The 25,670-nt window shown below is 32.5% G+C and overlaps 2 protein-coding genes across 3 annotated transcripts; both read left to right on the forward strand.

Moving 5' to 3' along the window:
* The first annotated feature begins 453 nt into the window (after positions 1-453).
* On the forward strand, positions 454-4,640 carry LOC142621351 (WAT1-related protein At5g64700-like). Its single transcript, XM_075794673.1, has 7 exons — positions 454-893; positions 988-1,050; positions 3,046-3,162; positions 3,273-3,504; positions 3,687-3,845; positions 4,006-4,157; positions 4,288-4,640. The coding sequence occupies exons 1-7, from the start codon at positions 694-696 to the stop codon at positions 4,430-4,432; spliced, it is 1,068 nt and encodes a 355-aa protein (XP_075650788.1). The 5' UTR covers positions 454-693; the 3' UTR covers positions 4,433-4,640.
* An 11,849-nt stretch (positions 4,641-16,489) lies between these two features.
* LOC142618400 (putative calcium-binding protein At1g02270) lies at positions 16,490-20,907 on the forward strand. 2 transcript variants are annotated; one of them, XM_075791321.1, is made up of 10 exons: positions 16,490-16,877; positions 17,094-17,198; positions 17,341-17,446; positions 18,375-18,595; positions 18,709-18,785; positions 18,895-19,003; positions 19,112-19,237; positions 19,341-19,451; positions 19,582-19,689; positions 20,080-20,907. In XM_075791321.1, exons 1-10 carry the CDS (start codon positions 16,680-16,682, stop codon positions 20,302-20,304), a joined length of 1,386 nt encoding a protein of 461 aa, XP_075647436.1. In that variant the 5' UTR covers positions 16,490-16,679; the 3' UTR covers positions 20,305-20,907. The 2 variants fall into 2 exon arrangements, with proteins under 2 accessions (XP_075647436.1, XP_075647435.1); XM_075791320.1 differs by having other exon boundaries at positions 16,537-16,877; positions 20,083-20,907.
* The last annotated feature ends 4,763 nt before the right edge of the window (positions 20,908-25,670 follow it).

A 25,670-nucleotide genomic window follows, 5' to 3' on the forward strand; every position in this document is an offset into this window, starting at 1 on the left:
TTGGAAAATCCGTCTCGTCTCTTAGCTCAGATTTAGATTCTCTAAATCTCCTAGAATACTCTACCAATAAATTTCTTTAAATCTTAACTATTTATTTATGATTTAAAGGTCTAGATTTTGTTATGTTAGCATTCCACTAACAATAGTTTAAAAAAAATAAAATAATGTTACAAACAAAATAATTAAAAATATTGTTCGTAAAATACTAACATAACAAAATCTAGAGCTTTAAATTATAAATAAATAGTTAAGATTTAAAGAAATATATTACTAGGGTATCTTAAGAAAAGTAAAGGATCTTCATACCTCTCCCTCCGCTTATGGATATAGTATAAAAGAGTGTGTAAAATGATGGTTAGAGAATCATTAGTTATTTACAATATATAAATAGAGGACAAAACAAAGGCTATAGCTAAAAACAAGGTGGAGGAGTAGGCTCCGTGTTCCAAACTGAAAGAGAGACTCTCCTAAACTCGAGCATATATAGCAAGTGCCAAGTAGTAACTCAAAAAACCAAAACAAAAAAACCTTCTGTTACTAGCAACTTTAACAATCCTTGACCCTTTGGATTGTTTTCAATGCCCACAAGCATTAATTAATTTCTTTTCTTTCTCTTTCTGACCCCATTGCATTTCTTTTCTCATTTTTGCTATAACATTTTTTTTTGAGAGAGAGAGAGAGAGAGAGAGAGAGATGGGTATGGGAAAGGTGAAGAAATTGTTTGCATCTTCAGAGGTAGCTATGGCTATGTTGCTGGTTCAAATTTTCACGACCGGTCTGCAAATACTGTCAAGGGTCATACTTAGCCAGGGAACATTTATTTTTGCACTCATGACTTATCGTAATGTTGTTGCTGCTATTTGTGTTGCCCCTTTTGCATTCTATTTCGAAAGGTTAGCTAGTCTTTGTTTTGATAAATTTTGTGTGACATTCATTTCACTATGTTTTGGTTGATAATACTGTGAATATGGGTCGGCATGGTTGCAGGGAAATCACAAAGAAGTTGAGCTGGTCAGTTTGGTTCTGGCTTTTTCTTAGCGCCTTAACTGGGTTAGTATTACCATTTGAGACTAAAGTGGGTGCCTTTTGATGCTTATAGAATTGCATGAAACTCTATGTTCAACAATCACTCATTTTCTATCTCTTATCTCAAAAAACAATGACTCTTACTCTTACGCAAAACCGTAAAAGCAATTCCCAATATAACTACATCTAATTAAAGTCTCTTAAATATCATCTTCATTAAATTTAATTATGAGATATCTATAAGTTGACTATAATATTGTCCACTAGAGCTTGGCCACCTTGTATATTGGTAAGGGAGGTCATGGTAAATCATTTTCTTGCAAATCAGATGGTTGTGAATAACACTTACTGAGATAGGGTGCTTTGTCAATTGTCACTGCTATCTTAATGCTAGTGTGGTGAGATGGTGAGGAGATGTTTTCAATGCTTGGAGGTTGAAGATGAGAGCTAATGCTAGGATGGTAACTATTCTTAGACAGTTCCAAAGGTGCTTCTGACTCTCACAAAAGGGAGTGGACTCCACACGTGGGTCCCATCATGGAGCCCACTCCCTTTATGAGAGTCCAAGAACTGCTCCAAAACTATCAAAGTTTTTTCTTATATGAAGTTCAAAGGAAGCATAATCTTGGTATATTTATATATGTAATATATATATATATATATATATTTTAATTATTTGGTGCCATCTAACAAAATTTAAAAACAAGAAATGCTCATTTAATTCATTCTTGCAGTGGTCCATCCCAAAACGAAAAAAAAAAAACCATTTTACATAACAAATTCATGGATTTTAGGGTTATTAACTTATTTGACTTGAGAAAGCTAAGGACATAATAAAATCTCACAATATTTTTACACTACTCTTGTTATGAGTTGTGGTGGATCTCGGTATAATTTTTTTTTCTTTTTTTTGACTTATGAAAAACTAATATCTTGTTTGTAGTAAAAATGCTATGAGATTTTATTGTAGTGGCAGAAGAATTCATTTGACTTTCTTTTTAATATTCAAATAATTGGTTTGGATTTTTATATATTTAGTTTTGAATTTTATGAAATTTCTTGTTCTTGAAATGCGAACTTTTTTTTTGTCCAAATGTTTGTGATAATGAATAAGATCAAAATCTTATATTCTATCCTGTGGGATGTCACTGTCCAAAAAAACAATAAAATAATAGATAAGAATTTTTAATTCACATTTTCCCCTTCCCTTTAAAGCGACTTTTTTCCTTATGTCGGTGGGTTTGGTTCTGGCTCTTAGCCATTCATTTTCATTCTGTTGATGGTAAGAAGTACTAAGAAGCAAGAAGTGTTGGTGAAGCTTTTATGATTTATATTCCCAAAGGAGAAAAAGATAAACAGCATGATTGTAATGGACTTGTAAGTCATTAATTATTTGGGGGAAATATTCTTCTAAATGAGACATAGACCGTAGGGAATTGCAAAAGCAATGAAAATGTTAAATGCCTCTTTGCTTTGTGATTTCTGTGGTACGATAGGCACCTTCCATTTCATTTCAAAGTTCGTGAATTTCAAGCTCTTGCAGTCCCTAGTGCAAGATACCGATAGTAGGGGGAATTTTTTAGATGGTTTGGGACCATTGGATATGTACACATTTAAAAATCTAATAGAATTTGGGATGAACAGTTAGTGGTGACGATTTATGTTTATGTGTCATGTCCACTCATGAATATTTAATTATATAGATAGATAAGAACACAACACATTTAATAATCGTGTAAGAATCATGCATCAGTAGCCGTTGATTCTTAAATGACATATTTATTAGACAGGGTTAATATTACCTAACATGACCCCATTTGATAAAAAAGTCTTGCAGTCAAGTTAACACGTTTACGTTACTCGAATAACTTGGTTTAGACCCAGCAAAGAATCATATGCTTTAGACCATTCTAAAAGTGAGTCAAGTTTTACCAATTCTAATTGATAAACTAATGCTCACTTCTTGAGTCTTTTTTTCTTTTCTCCCATTATGTTTTTTTTTTATAAAAAAAAATACAGAATATCAATGGCTATGGGACTGTTCTATTACGGTCTTCGAGACACCAACGCTACATATGCCATCAGCTTCCTCAACTTGATTCCAATGGTTACCTTTGTCTTCTCCATAATCACAGGGTATAGTATACTGATCATCAATTGAACTTATTGTAGTAGCTAGATATGAAATTTCGAAGTCCATAATCACCAAAGCAATATGACAAGATTTTCATTTTGAATGGTTGTAGTATAGAGAAACTAGGACTGAATACGAAGGCAGGCAAGATGAAGATTCTGGGGGCAACTTTTTCTGTGGCAGGAGCACTAATTGCTTGCCTTTATGAAGGAAAAGCTCTCCATATTGGTCATCAAGGTCTTCACCATAGTGTTGCTCTGAAAACATCTATGGCTCATTGGGTCCAAGGCACTTTCATGTTGGTTGGCTGTTGTCTCTCCTATAGCGTGTGGTTCGTAGTTCAGGTATGTATCACATTACAGTGTACAATCAATTTCTTTTCTTTTAGTGAGTAGTGAGTGACTGATGATGATATTAGTCTCTACTAGGATTCAACCAAAGATATGGGAAGCTCCATATCGATCTACTGGCCTTGATTTTAGATGATTCTTTTAACTTTACCATATCCTTTTTTTTCCCCAAACAGGCTAAGTTGCTCAAAATTTATCCATCAAAATACTGGACAATAATGTTAGCATGTATCATAGCATCAATGCAATCAGCTGTAATAGGCCTATGCTTAAATAGACAGAAGGCTGCATGGAGCTTAGGGTGGAATCTGCAACTACTTACAATAGTTTACTCTGTAAGTTTCCAGGCATAACCATTTCTACAGCAAATTTGCAATGGTATGTCTAATAATTTTCCTTTGTTAGACATCATTTTTATTTGAATATTGTTTTACATCTAATGGTTATTTTGTACCCAGTTATGTTGACATTAACAAATGCATTTTATTCATCTAGGGAGCACTAGCCACAGCTGCAACATTCTGCTTAATTTCATGGGCAATTGCAATTCGAGGCCCTGTTTATGCCCCAATGTTCAATCCACTGTCACTAATCTTTGTGTCCATATTAGAAGCTCTCATACTCGGTGCAGAAATCAGACTCGGAATGTATGACTTGTTTTCTTTCAATTGAGCCAGAGATGTTACCTTTTGACAAGTTATTATGACAGTACATTTTCTTTGTATACCACTGTACATATATCAAATCAATCTCACTTTTATTGAATTATCAATGCAGGTTGCTAGGCTCAGTTTTGATCATTGTTGGGTTGTATTCCTTCTTGTGGGGTAAAAGGAAGGAGATGAAAAGCTTGCTTCAGGCAAAAAATGATGCTGGTAGTGTAGTAGTACCCACAACCGCTGATGAATCTGCAGTAGTGTAATCAATAGTTGTAATGACAAGTGCGCGCACAGGGGGATGGGGGAGGCATGTTAAATTAGATAAGAAAGTTTATCTATATTATCTATAACAGGAATTGAAAATTATGTGCCCGAATGTATTACTGTGCTAGTAATTGCAAAGTACAACTATTTTCAAACTCAAGTGGGATCATGAACATCAACTTTGGATGGTGATAGGTCTAGAATTAATTGGGATTTTGAGGTTGTCTGGTTTGCAAAAATACTTAGTAGATACAGAAGGTTCTCCTGTGTTTGTAGCTTTTATGCACAGTGATCTACTCATGGGCTGATGAGTTTTGCAAATACCTTAGGCCCATTTACAAGGTTTTCCTATTAAACCCAAAATAGATAAGATAAATCCTCTTTTGCATTCCAATCCACAACTCTTAAATTTTCCTTTAGAAAAAGTACATATGGGCTTTGTCTATGTATGTGGACTTTGTCTAATTTTTCAAAATAAATATTTTGATAGACGACCCGTAAATGTGAAAAGTGTCATCAACAGTTTTTAATTCCAAAATTAAGATCGAAAAAATTACTATTTGCTCAGGATTTTTTTCCCATTTGATTGGTCTAAAGTTTCAATGTTTTAACTAATCTATTCAGTGTATGTGAGAAATCCAAGAGACCAATTTTTACTAGCCAAACAAGATTGAAGTCATTAACATTTTTTTTTTCTCTACCTATGTTGTGAGTTGTGATACACCCTTGATTTTGTACAATTAAGTTTTAAGCAAATTAAAATTAGATTTATATAGGAATTTCTCGACTTACCATGATTTGGTTGGGTGGAAAATGGAGGATGCAACCTAGTTCCATAAATAATAATAATAATGGAAAAATTATACTATACCTCCCTAAACTATACTTTATGCCATACTTTGCACTATAAACTTGTTGAAGGCATGTTTTGCACCCTAAAAGATGACTTTTATTACACTTTGCTCCTTGACGTTAAGTTTGATGTTAACTTGGATGGGAAAATATGACACTATGTGAAAAAGACCTAATTACCCCTCTTCTCAATCCATTAAAAACAGATGAAAAATTACAATTTACCTTCCTAAACTATATTCCTTATTACACTTTGCAGCCTAATCTTTGAATTTCCATCCAAATTAATACCAAACTTAACGTCAAGGAGCAAAGTGTAACAAAAGTCATCTTTTAGGGTGCATAACGTGGCTTAAAAAAATTTATAGTGCAAAGTGTAGCCTAAAGTAAGTTTAAAGAGGAAAGTGTAATTACTCCTAAAAAAAGAGCAAATATACAATAATCATTGTTAGTCAAATGTAAGAATTTTTAAAAAAAAAATAATTTTGTTTTTACAAATGGAGAAGGGGGCATTTGAACTTTGGTTCTCCTCATAAAGGAGATCGGGCCATTGAACAATTTGAGCTACAAGGTTCTTAGTAAAGCTTTGTAGTTTTAAGGTTAATACAACTGTGACATATTTAATGTTGTTAGGAATCGGTAGACATATGATGCAATCTGGAGGGTGATTTGAATGTAGTGTACTATATTACAACTTTTTTTTTCTAATAATGATGATAATGGTATGCTGCCAATGCAGGCAGAATTATCATCTACTTTTAGTTTTACAGCATGGTCCGTGGGTAAAGTCTGTAACTGACCCTGACTTTTGTCTAATAGAAATATCATATAGGTTGGCTTTGTGAGGTCTATACCCTACAGACATTCTTAATTTCTTGTATTAGGTTTGCATGGGGGCATGGTGCACTCAGATGTAAATGGTGAATACCAATATATAAGAACTTAGGTTTTTCCCCCCCATCTCAACTTGAAATTTACTGCTCATATCTGATTAGTGATAAGGAAAGCAATTTGGTTCAAGAAGTTGTTAGATGAGCATGCCTAAACAAATTAGAGAAGTTGGATGGCATGATATATCTGCATCTGCTTATTGAACCAAACTATGCATGAACCGCGACGATATGAGTTTTAGTCAGCTAATTAACTATAATTTCAAGAAACATTTGTTTTGGTAAGTAAGTATAACTTCAAGTTTTCAAGTAACATTTTTTTGGGTAAGATAATTTCAAGTAACATACTATCAGTTGATATTCGTAGACTAGGATTAGGCATCTGCCTATCTTTGCCTTTTGCCAGCCAAATTTTTTTGGTGTACATTATCCATAAATGACATCTGAGCTGCTAATAGAAGAGAAATTGTGACTTGATTCAATCCACAGGTACGTGTTAGGATGTGAATTTCATACATAATACCATCTAACAACTGCTTGCTTATTTTAAGTGGTTCTTGAAGAGAGATTGCCTTATTATCATACATTGCAAAAGCTCCTCTCAGTTACTAAGATTTGAGTTCTAAATTCAAATTGATGCTCACATTGAACAACAAAACGAACTGTACTGCAATTAGCAAATTTATGAACAGGTGGGGAAAGAAAGAAAGAAAAAAAAGGAAACCATATCACTGCCTTTTCTTCCTTCAAGAAAATTGATAACAAAACTAAGAACAAGAAGGCAAAGAAAGTTCTTCACTTTATGAATTAATCATATGGCAGTTCATCAAACATATAAAGAAACAATTTCTTTGATTCCTCTAAGGGTAGAGAGTCAATTTAGCTCATTCTTGAAGAACCAAGACTGAGAAATGCATCTCTAATACTCTCATGAATCTCTGATGAGTTGAGAGCAATGTAACAGTACACTAACTCCTCTACATCTTTCCAATCACAGACTCCCACACACTGAATCATCTCCAAAATCGATTCCCTCATATCCAAAAATGGATTTGTAGAGTACTTAACTGCACAGACACTACCTGCAAAAACACCACAAACATCGTCAGGCAAGCTAGCTGAAAAGCTAATTCTGTTGTTCCGTTTCTGCCAAGTTCTCTTCTTCGGCTTCTTGTTGAGTTCCTCCACGACATCCATGTCCAGCTCCTGCAAAAGCACCAAAACAATATTGTTTACGCACCAATAAACACAACCAACATTGTATATTTGTATGTGATCCATAAATGTGTTTATGTGCGTGCTAGTTTTTATAGTAGTTACTAGTTAGGTGAGTCAAGGAATTAAGGGTGTATGAATTTGTAAGCACTTGGACAGACAGGACAGCGGGTCTCCATGTGTGAAAATGTGGCTAGGAAAGCAATTGCTAGCTGGAGCGTTGAATAGTAATAATGTCTAGCCAATAAGCCATGAATGCACCTCTTCTCCCTGTGACTCTGTGAGGGTGTACGTCGTGGGTGCCATATGAAATTTCATGTGAGAGGTGTTAAAACGACTCAAATGCTTCATTTATAGATCGCTAGCTCCCTTAAAAAATCAACTTGGTAAGGTAACAACATTGTAAATATTTTATAAACTATTCAATCATACAATACAAGCATAGAAAGAGGTATAGTACTTGATCAGTTAGCAATGGCATAACTGCATAATCAAAAGCCAAAGTTTCTAGTTCACCTTAGGTTCAGTTAACTCCGAATGGCCACCAAGAGTCTTGTAAGTCAATTGACTCTTTTTAATGTTACACGTTCATATTCAAATCCCTCCTTAACCAACTATAAAAAATAGAAGAAAAGAAAAAACAAAAACAATCTCAGACTGACAGTTGTGGAAAAAAAGTGCTGCCGACACCTGTCTTTTTGATAGTTTTGGCCCTTTTGGGAGTTTTGTTAGGTAAAGAGTCAGCTTATAGTTAAGGTAGCTCTTTTTCTTTTTCTTTTTTTTTCATTCTAGTATCAAATCAATGATGCATGTACAAACTTAAAATATTCAGGGACTTGATATAAAAAACTAAAAGTGAAAAAAACCAGGAAATTTATATTGTTGGAGAGTCACTTGCAATTAGTTCCAAGTTGCAAGAATAGTATTGTATCAACTATCAATTAGTTTATCTTATAGCATTTGACAAAGAAACAAACAATCCATTTGATTAAATATTGGAAATGGACATGTCTTCAACAACCCCTCCTCCTTTTTGCCTAGAGAAAAACCAGCATTAAGAGCCCCAGATGCTCCTTTTGTCTCTTGGCCCAGAGACACCACATCTTTTGGCAGATCAGCTTAGTCAATTTAAATTAATATGAAAGCAAATCTCATCTCCTCGATTATTGCTTTCGGCCTAAAAAAGCATTGCCCAATTTTGTTAAAACTACTCCCATCACATTAATCTGTTAGCCTCTTCTAAACAATGCCTTAGTTCCTTCTTTATTACATGTTAGTTGTTACCTTTCTGCCTTGCATTGCTGAAATAAATCTGTACATGTATATATATAGTGTTCAATAATAATAAATATATTAGAATTCAACACTAAATCAATATATGAAAAATTAACTGACATGTTCAATTTTAACAAAATATGAACATAAAAAAAAAATACAATGATTGTTTCTTATTATATTCTAACTCAAACATCTATCAAGATGGAATTTGAAATTCTTTTAAATTTGAAAAATCATCTATGATTAATTTTATATCAAATTTTACAACATATATATATATATATATATATATATATATATTATCTCTATACTTAATGGCTAGCCTAGTGTTCTAAAAAAAAATATTCTGTCATAGTCTAACACTTCATTCCAAATTAAAAATGAATAAATAAAGCTTTGAGTACCCAAAAAAAAAAAAAAGAGACAAAAATACAATTTTGGTCCTTTATATTTTGGGGTGTTTTAATTTTCATCCTTATGTTTTAGAAGCTTTCAATTTGTTCCAAATTGAATCAAATTGAATTGTTATAAAACATAAGGACCAAAATGAAAACACTCCCAATATATAAGGACTGACAAGGTATATTTGCCCAAAAAAAAAAGATGATTGATGCTGACGACTATATGAGAGGAAAAATCTAAATTTGAGAAAATATAAAAATAAAACAATTTGACATGAAATAGCACTTTCAATATGATTCTATCAAAACTACATGACAAATAGGTTATTCACGAAAACAACACCCAAAACGAAACAAAAACTTTTTTTCAGAACATCATTTGTTTTACGTTCTCTTAACTATATCAAGACCCAAACACAGACACTATTAATATACACTTTCTTTTTCTTTTCTTTTTTCTTTTCTTTTTGTGAAGATGGGCAACCAAGCAACACTCAAATTAGCTGGAGGGTGTCCCTTCATTTTTATGTGCGTGGCTTCAACTACATGTAAATCAACAATCCATTGTGAAATTTTTACTACTACATTTAAATTCTGTTGACTATTAAAAAAAACTAAGAAATAATAAAGAAGAAATGAAGAAAAGATAAAATTTCCAGTCCTAAATTTAAATGTAATTGAGAAAACATAATTATTAATTAATAAGTTAGATCCAAACAAATTTTCTTTTCTGAAATTAATTCCAAAGAGATCATGGAGAAAGATAGCAAATCATTACTCTAGTCCCTATCCAATACCACACCAATACCACATGTAACACCCGAAACCCCCCCCCCCCTCCCCGCCCTTTTTTTTTGTTAGAAATATTAGATATGTTTCCCTACAGTTTGAATCCACTCCCCTCCTCAACCCCAAGCACTAAAAGGTTTCAAACCGCCTCAAATGTGGTTGGTTCAACATCTGGAACCCTAATGTATAAGTTTGCAGCACTTCTAAGGTAGTTTACACCTTGATCAATGCTATAGCACCTTAAAGTTAGAGATTTGTTAACTAAAAATGTTATTTATTTATGTAAATTATTGAAGGAAAGGGCTATACCTATAAGTGTAGGCTAGTCAGTCATTCTATTCTATATGAAAATTTAAAAGGTCTAAGCTTCAATTTTATATTTAAATAAATAAATCAATTTAATAATAATAATTTATTATTATTGTTATTATTATTATTATCAATATATGTATATATATATATATATATAAAACCGAAACCTTTAAAACTCCCATAATTTTCCACGTCAACATAATATTTAAATAAAATTATTTTTGTTTAATCCAAAATTAACAAGGAGTGAAACTCCAAAATTAACAAGTCCAACTAAAACTAAAACTTATCATTATCATTATCATTAGGACTCTCTCTTATACATATAAAGCAATGCGGCTTTGCTTTAGATGAAAGATCTCTTCGTAGTCCGAGTCCCACTCTCTTAGCCTCTCCATTGTTTCCCTGCAGAAAACATGAGGAAAAAACAAATTATATATATAATATTGATTTGACTACCTATGACAGCCATAAGGATTGTGCGAAAAAGAAAAAAGCTCAGGAAACACGAGAAGAAGAAATTTCTTCACACTTTACTTGGTCTTTCAATCAAAATTTTTTTTTTCGTTGATTCGACATCAACTACAATGACAGTGGCAACAAAAAACTGGACTTGGAGCTCACTGATTAATGCACACCGTGTTGTCTTCACCGATTGTAATGGGTTTTTCACTTTCTCTTTCTCTTATGGTTTTTTTATGTACAAAGAGGTTTCTCACCTTCTCTTTCTCTGATGAGTGGTAAAAATATTATATAATAATAAATTTTTACCACACGTACATTGTCTGCCACACTTTGGTTTTGGTATTTTTCTTTTTATCTTTTCCTCTCTCTCTCTCTCTCTCTCTCTCATATTGTGTTTGTAAAACTTTGTAATTTGTATGATGTTAGTAAAAAACAATCAATTATATTAAATATATTTACTCTAAAGATAGAATAATTGGTTTGACCCCGGTGGCACCACACGAAAACCCTCTATGCCCTTTCTTTTGTTTCTACAAACTCTTTGTCTTCTAGGTATGTAAATTTCTCTTCGTAACTTTTCTTTCTTTTGTCTTTTATACTTTTACTTTTATAGCCTGTGTGTTTGTTTGTGTTCTTTCTTTAATAGTTTGTGTATGTTTCTTAGTATTGAACTCATGCAAAATTTGTAAAAATGCCTCCATTTGATGAAGGATTCTTTGTTTTCCGTGACTTTAGTTTGTCATATTGTTAAATGATCATGGTAATGAGTTTTGTTCATATTAATTTCAGAGATTATTTCATTATCTATTTCTTGGCTTATATATATATTACAAATTATAACTTTGTAATATGGAATTATATTAAAAATTTTGTATTTATATATTTCTCTCTTATTCACTTTTTTTTTTAAATCTTTTTGGTGATTGATTTTATTTTTATCTTTATCGAAGGCAAGAAATCAAAAATAAAAACTTAAACTTCTTCTAAAGAGACTTTCTTTTTTGAGAGATAATTACAACATGCTGCTAACCCCACAGCTCGAACCCTTTCTCCCGTAAACCCCCAAGTACATTGTACATGGGGAGTTGCCAATTCAGCTACAAGAGACTTTCTAATAAATCTTTATATCTCTATAGCTTGCATGCTACATATCTTCCATCATTAATGCCTTATGTTTAGGTATGTCATGCAACAAAATCACAATAATTGTTGAAAAAACAAATTGTTATTTTAACAATGCAACAGCTATTGGATAATTGAGGATACTAAGGACTAGAATCATAATTTTTATTAATTGATATTTTTATTTAGCAATTGAATTTTTTATATTGAGGTTAGGAATTTTTGAGATTGAAATCCTACTTTGCAATCAAAGAAGAAGAAACAATTAATTGTTTAAATATTCTTACAAAAATCAACGAAAGTTACGTTTGCAAAACATTCATTTACATCTTAGAAAAATAAATTAAAAATTATGCTCACTTAACGTTCATTCCCAAAAAAGTTACAATATTTTCCGGATGGTACTTAAAATATTTGCTAGATAGAACTTAATTTATTATATAAAATTATATAAAATAATTATATAATAAAATTACATAAAATAATTTGTATATTATTAATGTTACCTCATGTTTCTAAGTATACTATGCATTTATGATATGATGACTGTTTTAAATAAACCGAAATTAAATAATATTTCATATACTCAATAGTTTTCCCGTGCATCACTCGGTTCAACGACTAGTTGTTGTTGTTGTTGTTATTATTATTATTATTATTATTTTTTGGGGGGCATGGCCTCATGATCTAAAAGTAGTTTCGTCATTAACCACATCGATGATACTTACAAAAAGTCATATATAAACACATTTCCACCTCAACAAACTGGCAATACCCATTCATGTTTTATATAAGAGTATAAGACAGGGTAATGAAATATTTGAACATTTCTGAAGTATTGCATTTGTTATTAAATATTAACAGCTGATACGATCGAGGATTTAGCTTTAATTCTACACCAAACAAAACCATTTTGCGATAACAACTGGTCAATTGCACTGTGCCATTCAATTCAATTGCCAAAAAAAAGCTCAAATTTCCACTTGTAGTTGCAATTTGGTTTGGTTCGTGAAAGCAACACCACAAGTCTTATTAACCTCTCATGTCAAATCTCATCCGTACCTCACATGTACTTAAGTCGATAATTGGAAAAAAGTGATTTGAAATTTCAAATGTTTGAATTAGAAACATCTAAAGATATTAACGAGTTGAGCGATGATTTTCAGATTATTTTTAACAGTTTGATTGACAATTTGTCTGACTTCTAAATATGTAATCTATCAATAACTTATTTTTTCTGGTTTAAAGCGAGTCAATATTGTCCATTCAATAACTTCATGGATGAAATTTACCACAATAAAAATAAAAATAAAAGCTCCATGGATGACATACTCATGACTCATATCTCCTACAAACCACACCATAGCTCTATCCTTAAAAACAAAAGTAGGCAATTGATGACATTGATTGCTCATTGAGGGTCCACTTCATAATATAGAATTTATTCTAATATCTACATCACAAAATTGGTTCATGTGCGACAGTGGCCCAAATCGAAACTTATAGTTGCAACTCACATTTTTCTTATTAAAAAAAAAATGGCTCACAATTATTTTTTTTTTAAAGGAAAAAAATGGTTCACATTTGAATAGTGCAAAACCATGAGTGATGACCTCTCACATCAAAGGCCGGCCGAAAGTGGATTGCAAACTTGTAATGTGACACTTCCTTTTATTAACCTTTACACTAATCATGTTTTGAACCCTTTTTTCATCTTCTTATAGATAGGATTTTTGGACTTTTGCTTCCATCTTTTGGAGTTGATAGGCAGTTAATTAGTCTAGTCCTCACTCCTCACTCTTGTAGTCAACTCTCAAGGTTTTTGTTTTTGGTTAAAATTTCGTTAATTCTGAGAACTATAATACAATTGGGTGACTCTTAAGTCTTAACTACTCGCTTTTGGTCCCCATGCTTGACAAGAACCTATCAACCTGCAAAAGTGTATACAATATATATGAAAAAAGAAGAAGAAGAATATGTATGTAAGTTTTTTTTTTTTGTTGAGAAATTGTTTACTTTTGAGTTCTTCGCACGGCAAGTCATCACTTTCCACATTGAAATTACTACCTAATTTCCAACTCAATTACTTAGAAAAACAAGGAAACATAGATACCGAATCAAAGTACAAACATTTAGTACTGTTAATTGCCCAATTTAGTTGGCAAATCTCAACTAAATGTGCTACTTTAAATGTTAATAATGCCAGCGCTTTGCCCATGAGACCCTAAGTTTCTTGTGTCAACAACTAACTATCCAAATTATCTTTTCCTAAGTAACAGGTGTCCTTAACATTAATAGAATTGGCTTGTAACTCAAGCATATGCATATACATAAATACATTTAAAAATAAACACATTTTTACCATAAAAATAAACATAATTAATCAAATTATTAGAAAAACTAAACGTAATTAGATGTATGTTAAAATTTTTGCCTAAGTTTAATACCACTTATGATTATTTTTATTCTAATTTTTAATAAGAAATATCGTGTGGTGATTTTTGTTGAGCATATATATTATTGGTTTTTTTTTCAGTACATTAATATTGGACTCTTAGTATATTTCTTTTGTTAGTGGGTTCCAATTAGCCCAGTTAGTAAAATCTTTAATGATTGAATAAAATATTTAGGATTCAATTCATGCCTACACCAAAAAATTATTAGTGTTTTGGTCTAATAATACGTTGAAACTCTCTCAAAAAAATAAAAAAGTATTTTTCCTTCATTAACTTACTTAGCACAAAGATTAAAAAAAACTTAAATAAATACAAGACACAAATTGGTCAACAATTGAAATCCAATTGAATTTTTTGTCATGATTTTTTATATATAGTTAAAACTTAAACGCACATAGGTACTAAAAGCATATACTAACCAATTTTGTATAATCAAAGTTTATTCTAAGGATCAAAATTGATATCATTAACAAACAAAATAAAAAGAACTTTGCTAACATTGTATGAATTGAGAATTGAGAATCTGATTCTCTCAGCAACCAAGCACCGCACGTTGTATAAACTATAAAAAAAAAATGTACGAGTAGACATGAGTGGATCGTAGATATCCAATGTTTTATAATCATCATAACGTTGTAGGCACCCCATCTATTTGTTCTTACTTTCGGCGGAGAAAAGAGAGATCTAAATTCTGTGGGTCCTCAAGTATTGCCACCCCGCAATTTGCTTAATCCTATTGACACGACACGTTGCTCTCAAAGTACCGTTCGAGAGATTCTAAGCACTTGTTTGGAAGAGGAGAAAAAAATGGAACCAAAAAAATAATTTTAGAATTTTTTTTTTCATTTTTCTTATTTGAGATTTTTAATGAAGAGAATTATCTATTGTTTGGAAGCCTAAGTAAGAAGAAATCAAAATTGATAAGATAAAAGATAGAACACTCATTCTTCTATATTCTCTCAAAACCTCAAATTTTTATTTCCTCAAAATTGGGAGGAATAAAAGGGAATAAGATAGGGTTTTATGAAATTTTCACTAAAACTTCCAAAATACTTTTATATATTCATTATTTTATGTTAAAATAAAAGTCTAATAGTACTATTGTGATTAAATCATTTCATTTTTTTCCTCTATGTTACTCCAAAATAAGTTTACTTACCATTCACTCCATTTTATTCATTTATGATTTACTCATTTAATTCTATTTCTTTATGAACTCACAAACAAAGTGTAAGTCTTAACCGTAGAAATCTATAATAAGTTCTAATCAACTCAATCAAACTTTTTTTTTTGTGGTCGAATTAGAGATTTAAATTGAATTACATCAAAATAACAAGTAGTCTCTATTTCTATGATATGGATGGAATTCGAACTCAATCCATTGTATGATGACAAGATAAAAAAATTTTAAAAAAATAAAACAGATATTATGTGATTATAGCGGGTTTTAATTAACTCAACTAACAATTTTTTTTTTATCAACGAATAAGGGTTTTAGATTTGATTTACGTCAAACCAACGAGTAGTAACAAATAGCCTTATGATATAGATGGGAATCGAAGTCGATCCAATGTATGATGACAACATACAATAAAAAAAAAAAGGATTATTATGTGAATTTTTGTGCAGAATGTATAACGTAATTTAAAGGTGCAGATAAAAAGCGAGGAAACCCGCGTTCGTTGCAAGCAAAAGCATAGAAAGAAGAGTGATAACCGATAAGTCAAAAATTAGCCTAAGTGCCTCTTTACAATAAATATAAAATGAATAATGCACGCATGTTTGCTTGGGACACCTAAAAAATAAAAGAGTCTATAATTTTTACTACAACTTGGCATGTAGTAAGTTATAAGTGATAAAAGTATGAATTTATTATTTTATTCTTACTATTCATAATCTGTCACATCATAAGTTGGTAAAAGTTGCGACTTTTTTAAATCCGTACCCATTTTCCTTTTTGAGCAGCTAGAAACACCAACAATCCTGTATTCTATAAATACGCAACAAACACAAACATGTAGAGCACACACTTCATAGGCAATTAGCAGAGAGACAACGTAAAATACGTAAGAGTTATAAGAGGACAACAACAACCATGAGGTTATTCTTTTAATCTCTCTCTCTCTCTCTCTCCCCCAAAACTTAACACCGCCGCAACCGGTCATTTCCGCTTTGATCTCCCTTCCCTAAACATCCTTCTCCCACCGGCTACTTCCCGCTCCCCTTCTTCCTCTTCATAAACAATGCATATAATCAAAAAAACAAAGCAGCCTTGAAGGAAAAAAACAGAGGGTTCAATCTTTCTGTTACATCCAAAAACCACCAAACCCCATCATTGTCTTTCAAAATCAAACTGACCCATTGTTTTGTTTGAGAAAAGGAACAAGACCCATCTGCAAAGTTTGTATTTTTCTTTGGTGGGTGATTGAAAGAAACGTTTTTTTTTTTTTTAAATTTCCTCTATCTATGTGTGTGTGTATTGGTGAGGGAAGAGAAATGAGGAAGGATTGTAGGAGGGTCAGTAAAATGAAGGGAAGGATTTCAAAGATAGGGAGCTATGCAATTTCTTCTTCTATTAGAGACCAACAGCAACACCAACAGCCTTGTATTACTTGCACCACTTTCAACATCCTTGCTCCAATCTATAAGCGCCTCAACCATGAGGTACCCTTTTGTTATATTTGATATGTAGTTTGAATTTGCCCATGTTTCAATGACTTTTAGATGCTTGTTTCTATGTTTTATTTGATTTGGTATTTACATTTTCTTGAACATAGTATGTTCAATTGCTTTTGTGGGTAACGGTAGTTTCTACTTTCAATGTTTGTTTCTGTGTTTTATTTAGATTCGGTATTCATTCACTTTCAATGTTTGAAGCAGGATCCTAGTTGCCGTGAAAGCGATTACAGAGCGTATTGGTTGGCCAGGAATCGTAGCATATTGGATTCATTGATATATGAGAGATCTTCTATCATTTGTCTTCAGGTTTGTTTTTGCTTAACACCCACTATTTTTTGGGAAAATTAATATCTTTCTTTGATGGATTTCAATGGATTTGGATGAAAGAATGAACTAGTCTTTAATGGGTATATGCTAATATGGTGGATTTGGTGTGTTGGTGGCACAGGAATTCTGGGTTGGAAATGAAGAGCTTGTTAATTTGTATGAGAAGAGACTTGGTGATGCCGGATATGTTAATTTCAAGCTTGGACGGACGAACAACCGCGGTGATGGTATTCTCTTTAAAACCCATTTTAGATTTATCGAGTTGCTGTTGGGTCCTAATATAAGTTGTTTTCCCACAAACAAATTATTGAATGATTCCTTGTTTTGACACTATACATATTTAGACTTCATAAAACTAATAGAAATTGAACTTAATTAGGCTTGTTTTGGATGTAAAAGTTTCCGATCAGATATGCAGACTGATTATTTGGAAATTTTTGTGTGATAATGTGTCCCATCATCAGTTGCCTAATGGTCTGGTTTGTTGGATTCAGGAAAGATGGAAGGAAACATGCAACCTTACAATAGTGTGGTTAAAAAGGGAATGAACATTGTGAATTTAAGGGAAAAGCCATTTTATTGTAGAGATTTGTTAGAAAGGAAACTGTGCTTCCTATTTTTTGATGTTGACACAATTTTTTGCTCCTTTCTTTGTAGAAATTTTGGTAATTAGTCAACATAAGTGAAGAAACCAGGTTAAAAATAAAGACTATGTAAGTGGAAGAGAGGATGAGCTCCACCTGACCATACAGTTGCCTTGTTGGAGAGTGTGGGGTAATTCTTTATAACAGATGAGTTCAACCTACTATACAGTTTTCATGTTGAAGAGAGTGGGATAGGCCTTTTTAACAGAGTCATCAGTATTGTTGGTCTTTTCTGATCTTTCTTATATGTGATAGTATTCAGCACCCTATAGAAGTATCTGTCTAATGTCAGCTATACATTAAAATTTATGAACAGAGAGAGAGAGAGAGAGGGTAAAGTTGAGTAATATATATATATATATATATATATATATATATATATATATATATATATATATTTGTGGTAAATAAACCACCTCGTTTATGAAGTATATGCTGCTGATTTTTCCACCCTTTCAACCTGAGTCTATGCATTCATACCAATTTACGGTGTTTCTGTTGGACTCTATAGGTCTTCTGACTGCTGTGCGGAAGGATCATTTTAAAGTTCTTAACTATCGTGAGTTTCTTTTCAATGATTTTGGAGACCGTGTGGCTCAGTTGTTACATGTTGAAATAGCTGCCCCATTCTCACAATGTCGAACCAATGATATCCGGCAAGAAATTCTCATTGTGAATACCCACTTGTTATTTCCTCATGATTCAAGTCTGTGTATTGTACGATTGCACCAGGTAATTCATTTTCCATTTTATATTCCTCTGTGTGTGTAAGCTGTAAATAATTCATTTTAGTCACTATCCATGACGCCTTGCCTTGATCGTATCTTATACATCTCTCATTGTAGGTCTACAAAATCCTGCAATACGTGGAATCTTATCAGAAAGAGAAGAATCTTAATCCCATGCCGATCATACTCTGTGGGTGAGTTTATACTTTATATGCACTTTCTGTTTTGAGAGGCTTATATTGCTCTGTTGTTTTCACTGTACAATTATACTCATATGCTTCTTGTGATTTGTACTCACTGTAGTGACTGGAATGGAAGCAAACGTGGACATGTTTACAAGTTCCTTCGATCTCAGGGATTTGTGTCATCATATGATACTGCTCATCAATATGCTGATGCAGATGCACAAAAGGTCAATCTTTACTTCACTTCAAAAATTTCATTCCCTTGTGCCAGAAGATCTGTTTAGTGCTTGTATTTGCTTTTCACATTCCTGATCTCTTTCTTATTCTGAATGCAGTGGGTTAGCCACCGAAATCATCGGGGGAACATATGTGGTGTTGATTTCATATGGCTTCTTAATCCAAATAGATATCGGAAACTACTAAAAACAAGTTGGAGTGAAGCAGTATTTGCCATGTTCAAGGTCAGTTACTTCATATTTCAGCCTTAACTTTGTTTAGACATTGTTATGACACTTTGCAGATGTTTCCTTCTGCATTCTGATGGTTGAACTTTCCAATTTTCAGTATCTACTACGGAGAGCATCACTGACAGAAAATGATGCATTTGCCTTTCTGAAGGCTGACAACCATGGTGATTACATTAACTACTCAGGTTTCTGTGAAGCACTTAGACAGGTACAGTATAATTATTGGAGGAGGATTGGTGGACATGATTAACTTTTCACATATGTATTGGTTTCTAAGCAAAATTAACATTTGTTTCAGAGCTCAAGTTCTCTAATACTGTATTGTCATTTCGTTGCAGCTTAATTTAATTGGCCATTGCAATGGACTTAGTGTTGAAGAGTCAAAGGAATTGTGGGATCAAGCGGACAAAGATGGAAACGGTGTTGTTGATCTAACAGAATTTCAGGTAAATTATTTTCAGTTGAAGTCATTAATCTAGCTCTCATATATATGTAGCTTCAGGGCATTCAAACAACGCAACCAATTCTTTTGGTAGTAAAACATTTATAGGCTTTAGCACCAGTCGCACTCTGGGGTTTCAAGCTTTACATTTGAGCAAGACAATTTTGCTTGCTTATATCTATGCTGTTCATGTTATGGGATTTGATGGCTCAAAATTTGTGGCAGCAATATATATATATATATAGATAGATAGATAGATAGATAGATATTTAGGTTGTTATCAGATCACATCTCCAGTTATAATATGGTCTCATGTATAGATCACAACCCCATTGGAAATTATTTTAGTTGATGTCAAATTTATCTGTTCATGTTGTGAACTATGGCATTGCAGCAGCGAATTTGGAATTCTTCAGGGTCAGAGCAAAGAGAGGAAATTAGCCATGAGGCAAGGGGAATTCAGGAGCAAACCATTGGCTTCAGTATAAAAAATGCAGTTCTCTTCCCTCCTGAAGTGGAGAAAGGAACGTGGCCTGAAGACTACTCGCTTTCTGATCATGCACGACTGACTGTAGTGTTCTCGCCAATAAGGATGCCATGCTCTCAGTCGTTATCCTGACAAACCTCAGGTGTAAAAGAACTTAGATGTAAAACTTGTACAGAAGGATCCCAAAAAAGGAAGGGGAAAGCTTGGGGGCTACAGATTGATGGATTCCTGCAGCAAAGCCAACCATCAGAGTTCTTGGGCAGAAATATCTTTAGCTTTTTTATGTGACAGGGCCATGTTAGATGATTCATGTGCCATTGTTGGACGGAGACATCAAGTTTTTTATAATCTTCAAGGAGCATCAGTGAAGTCACTAGGGTGAGACTTGCTGACCTATTTTTTCATTCAGGTACATCAAGATCCCTGTGACTAGCAGCTGTCCCGTTCTGTTCTGCCTTTTACTCTGTTTCCCCTTAATTGGGAAAAAGAAATAGGAAAGAAACAAATCAGAGAAGGAACATTGAGACTTGAGGATATATATATATATATATATATACACACACACGTATAAATATAGTTTGGTGGCAATCACCTTTTTGTAGCCTGGTGAGATTCACCATACATTTAGCATCCTCTTGTATTTGGACTGCATTCAAGAAAGGTATACGCAGTTTTCTTATAATAGATTCTGGTCTAACAGAGTTGATATACCAAATAGAAGAGTTTACAGTTACAGATTGTACTTGTACATTGTGTCATGTCCACTTTATACCTATATTTCTTCATGATGCATGCCTGAACCTTTCTTTTTTAGTATGGGGAATGATATATTTTGCAAAGTATGAGAAGAGCCATCAAAACCAGATAGTGTTAGTACAAGTTCCTGGTTAGTATACTACCATGCTTCTCTCTCTAAATTTGAAATTGAAAGAAACATCGTAATCTTTGTCATTTTTCTTGGAAAGGCATTTGGAAGGTAGGAGTTATTAGAAAAGTCGTCTTTTTTTTTTTTTTTTTGACTGCTGATTTGGGAAAATTCTCATACCAGATTACTTACAAAGAAGAAACATTCTTGCCGTGGATTGATTTTTTTTTTTTTTTTTAAGAAACAAGACATCCAATATTATTTAAACCAAGTTAGCCTCACCGGCTTGAAGTACATGGAAAACAGATTGTGAAACATCCTTCATCCACACAGCACAATCTGAAAAATTAATTAACAATCTAGTCAAACTGTGATCATTTACTCTTATAAACATTCTTCGTCAGCACACCACAATCTGAAAAATTAATTAACAATCTAGTCAAACTGTGATCATTTACTCTTATTTTGTGATTTTTTTAGAGATCTATGGTCTTTAGGATTTAAGATTATGCTTATTTGGGATTATGCTTATTGCTGGACTTAGTAAAAAGCTCAGTGTGCGTTTGGGTAGAAATTATTCTACCCACGTCTGCGTTTCTGGCGTTTTACGCCTTTCTTTCTTCTTTTTTTCTTTTTTCTTTTTTGAGCCGTGATTTTTGACTTTTTTGTCTGTGCACTTTTCACACCGGCAAAATAAGCGGTGGACAGTGCACGCTAGTGGGTCTCATGTACTGTTTACGGGACCCACAAACCTCACTTTCCAGCAACTTTTTCAATAAAAATAAGTCTCACGATATTATTCACACATTTAAAAATTATTTTGCTATAGTGTTTTCAAATTTCAATTTTCAGCAAAATAAACAATATTCAAACGAACCTTTAATCTTCCTTTCGGAGTGATTGAAACTGAGGCTAAGGCATTTGAAATTGGAATTGCTTTTGTTGGGGAGATTGGGATTCGGGATTTTGTTTTGGAAGGTGACTCTCTTATTATGATACAAGCTTTGTATGATTCTACCCCAGCACCATCTTTGATGGCTCCTCTGGTTTATGGTATTGTAGCGGCTGCTCATGATTTTAGGAGTGTGAAATTCTCTCATGTCTATTGTAATGGAAATATTCCTGCTCATTTGTTAGCTAAACATGCTTTACGCATTATTGATTATTGTGCTTGGATTGAAGAGAGTCCTTGTTTTATTGAACAAGTTATTGAAGATTACTTACAAAGAAGAAACATTCTTGCCGTGGATTGATTTTTTTTTTTTTTTTTTCTGAGAAACAAGACATCCAATATTATTTAAACCAAGTTAGCCTCACCGGCTTGAAGTACATGGAAAACAGATTGTGAAACATCCTTCATCCACACAACACAATCTGAAAAATTAATTAACAATCTAGTCAAACTGTAATCATATACTCTTATAAACGTTCTTCATCAGCACAACACAATCTGAAAAATTAACTAACAATCTAGTCAAACTATGATCATTTACTCTTATTTTGTGATTTTTTTAGAGATCTATGGTCTTTAGGATTTAAGATTATGCTTATTTGGGATTATGCTTATTGCTGGACTTAGTAAAAAGCTCAGTGTGCGTTTGGGTAGAAATTATTCTACCCACGTCTGCATTTCTGCCGTTTTACGCCTTTCTTTCTTTTTTTCTTTTTTTTTTTTCTTTTTTGAGCCGTGATTTTTGACTTTTTTGTCTGTGCACTTTTCACACCGACAAAATAAGCGGTGGACAGTGCACGCTAGTGAGTCTCATGTACTGTTCACGGGACCCACAAATCTCACTTTTCAGCAACTTTTTCAATAAAAATGAGTCCCACGGTACTATTCACACATTTAAAAATTATTTTGCTACAGTGTTTTCAGATTTCAATTTTCAGCAAAATAAACGGTATTCAAACGAACCCTTAATCTTCCTTTCGGAGTGATTGAAACTAAGGCTAAGGCATTTGAAATTGGAATTGCTTTTGTTGGGGAGATTGGGATTCGGGATTTTGTTTTGGAAGGTGACTCTCTTATTATGATACAAGCTTTGTATGATTCTGCCCCAACACCATCTTCGATGGCTCCTCTGGTTTATGGTATTGTAGTGGCTGCTCATGATTTTAGGAGTGTGAAATTCTCTCATGTCTATCGCAATGAAAATATTCCTGCTCATTTGTTAGCTAAACATGCTTTAGGCATTATTGATTATTGTGCTTGGATTGAAGAAAGTCCTTATTTTATTGAACAAGTTTTTCTCCATGATGTACCTATGGCTTTTACTAATTAATGAAGTTTCAGTTTGTTATCAAAAAAAAAAAAAAAAGGGGGTTTCTGATCAGTTGGTCTGTTAGAGAAAACAAAATCTATTTGAAACGGTTATAATAATCAAAACTGCGTAACTTACAGTTTAGGTTCTGTTTGTATGGCTTTTAGTGCCAAAAAAACTAAACAGACAACTATAAGATTTATAGTTCAATAATTAAACATTTTCTTTGTTAATGAAAAGAACAGCTTGCGATCTGAAAGTACGTTTGGTAATTGTTTTCTTCTCAGTTGTTTTTTCTTAAAAAAAGTTTTCTAATTCTTTAGGCCATGATAGACCAAAATGTGATATGATGCGCATGTGATTTTAATATAAAGTTCATGTCTGTCATGTCTCTTTCTTTTCTTTTCCTTCTTTTTGTTTGGTGGCTATATTTAGTGGATTTAGTTATCTATGCACCATGGAGATTTTACCTCCATACTGTATATAGAGAGATACCATGCCTACATAAATATCAGACTTTCAAGGTGGGAGTTGTTTAAAGGGTTAAAAAAAAGTTTTTTTTTTAATTACAAGCATTCATCTCTTCACAATGTTATTGAAAAATGTCTTGACATTTTATGGGTATGATTTCCAGTTTTAAAGATGATGTCTCATTATAAATCATGTCAACAAGGGAATGTAATGAGAGCATGTTGTACAATTAATAACAGTTTTTTTTAATTCAGATGATCAGCCAATTACGATCACTTGTTTATTGAATTTGATGTTGAAAAAGTTTATTACTAACGGCGAAGTTAATAATAACATAGTAAACTATCGTACACTCTTAAATTAACTCATCAAGCTACTAAAACAATGGCAACTTATAGGGATCAAATTGCAGATTTGATGTTTGTGAATTATAAACATCATTGACAAGTGTGAGGATGAGTATTTGTCTCTCTTAGAATCTAAATGTTTTTTTTTAATTTTTTAATTTAAGTATGAAGTATGAACCTTTCATTGACTATACTGATTTCAAGAGGTACTCAAAAGCATTTGAATTACTTTAGATTCTTTGATGATGATATCCACCTTTTGCAAGGTGACTAAAATTCCAATTCGTAATCCATTAGTAATAAAGCTTTTGTCCCGAAAATCATGGTCCATCATGCAGTCATGCAAGCTATATTAAAAAGAGAAAAATAAATTTCCTGTTTGGTCCACTATGATAAAGCAATTAAAGAGAGAGATAAGCTTACGTGTGCCTTTTTCAAAATGATAAAGCAAGCAATACATTTATGCAAACTTCCTTTATACAAGGTGGGAATACTCATAAATTTTCTTCAGGAGTAGTATTTTATTTAGCAAAAAAGAAGAAGAAAGAAAGTAGAACTTTTCACTAGCTTTATAACTAGATAATTTTATGCTGCTTATTTAAGGTAAAACAGCCAAAGAATAAACAACTAGATAAATTTATGCTGCTTAAGGAGATGTTATATACAACTTCATGTATACCTTTAACTCTTTTTTTTCCTTTTTTTTTTTGAGAAAATTTTTTGGAACCTTTTTCCTTTTTATGAGAACACTACTTGGAATGTAATGACATAGTTTAATGATTTAATCACCCATTTCAAAGGTATTATTCAATTAAAGTTTGCTTTTTTGACCGCAATATTGCAGTGTGTTGCAAGAAATCTATGGAGTGAGTGATAAGTCATAAATGGATTCTCATCCATCCTTACTCTTCATGCTCCACTATTGTAATGATATGAAAAGTTGAGAACCATTTATTTGTTCCTGAATAAGGAAGCAAATTAAATATCTTTGTAATTTATAAAGCTAAGTTGGTTTTCACTAGGAAAAAAAAAACCATTTAATGTTCATTTTTCTAACCACTAACAAGTTCATCTTTTTGTTTATGAATTATGATCTTGAAACCATCAAAAAAACGTTTTTTTTTTTCATTCATAAAAACATGTTTTGAAAATTCATAAAAATCTCTAAGATTCCAAGCCTGATGCTGAGTTGAAGGAAACCATCACTTTTCAGAAGAAAGAAACGACAACAACTTATAATAATTAAATTAAAGAAATTTTATTTTTAACATAAACCAAACATTGGCAAAGTTCCATTTTATGAATTTAATAACAAAGTTGTAACTGGTAATAGTACTTCACTACAGAAACTGGGAGAAAAGTCTAATCAATGACATATATATTCTTTAATAATTTAATGAGTTATGCTTTAATATCACCATTTTCAATGGCATCATAGAATTAAAATATTCTTTTTCTTTGGAAGAAAAGAATGCAAAAGAGATGCAAGAGTGGGTGATAACGAAAATTCTCATCCATGCTCTTATGCTCAATGCTCATCTCTAATTAATGGTG

This window comes from Castanea sativa, chromosome 12 (assembly GCF_040712315.1).
Source record: "Castanea sativa cultivar Marrone di Chiusa Pesio chromosome 12, ASM4071231v1".
Lineage (NCBI taxonomy): Eukaryota > Viridiplantae > Streptophyta > Magnoliopsida > Fagales > Fagaceae > Castanea > Castanea sativa.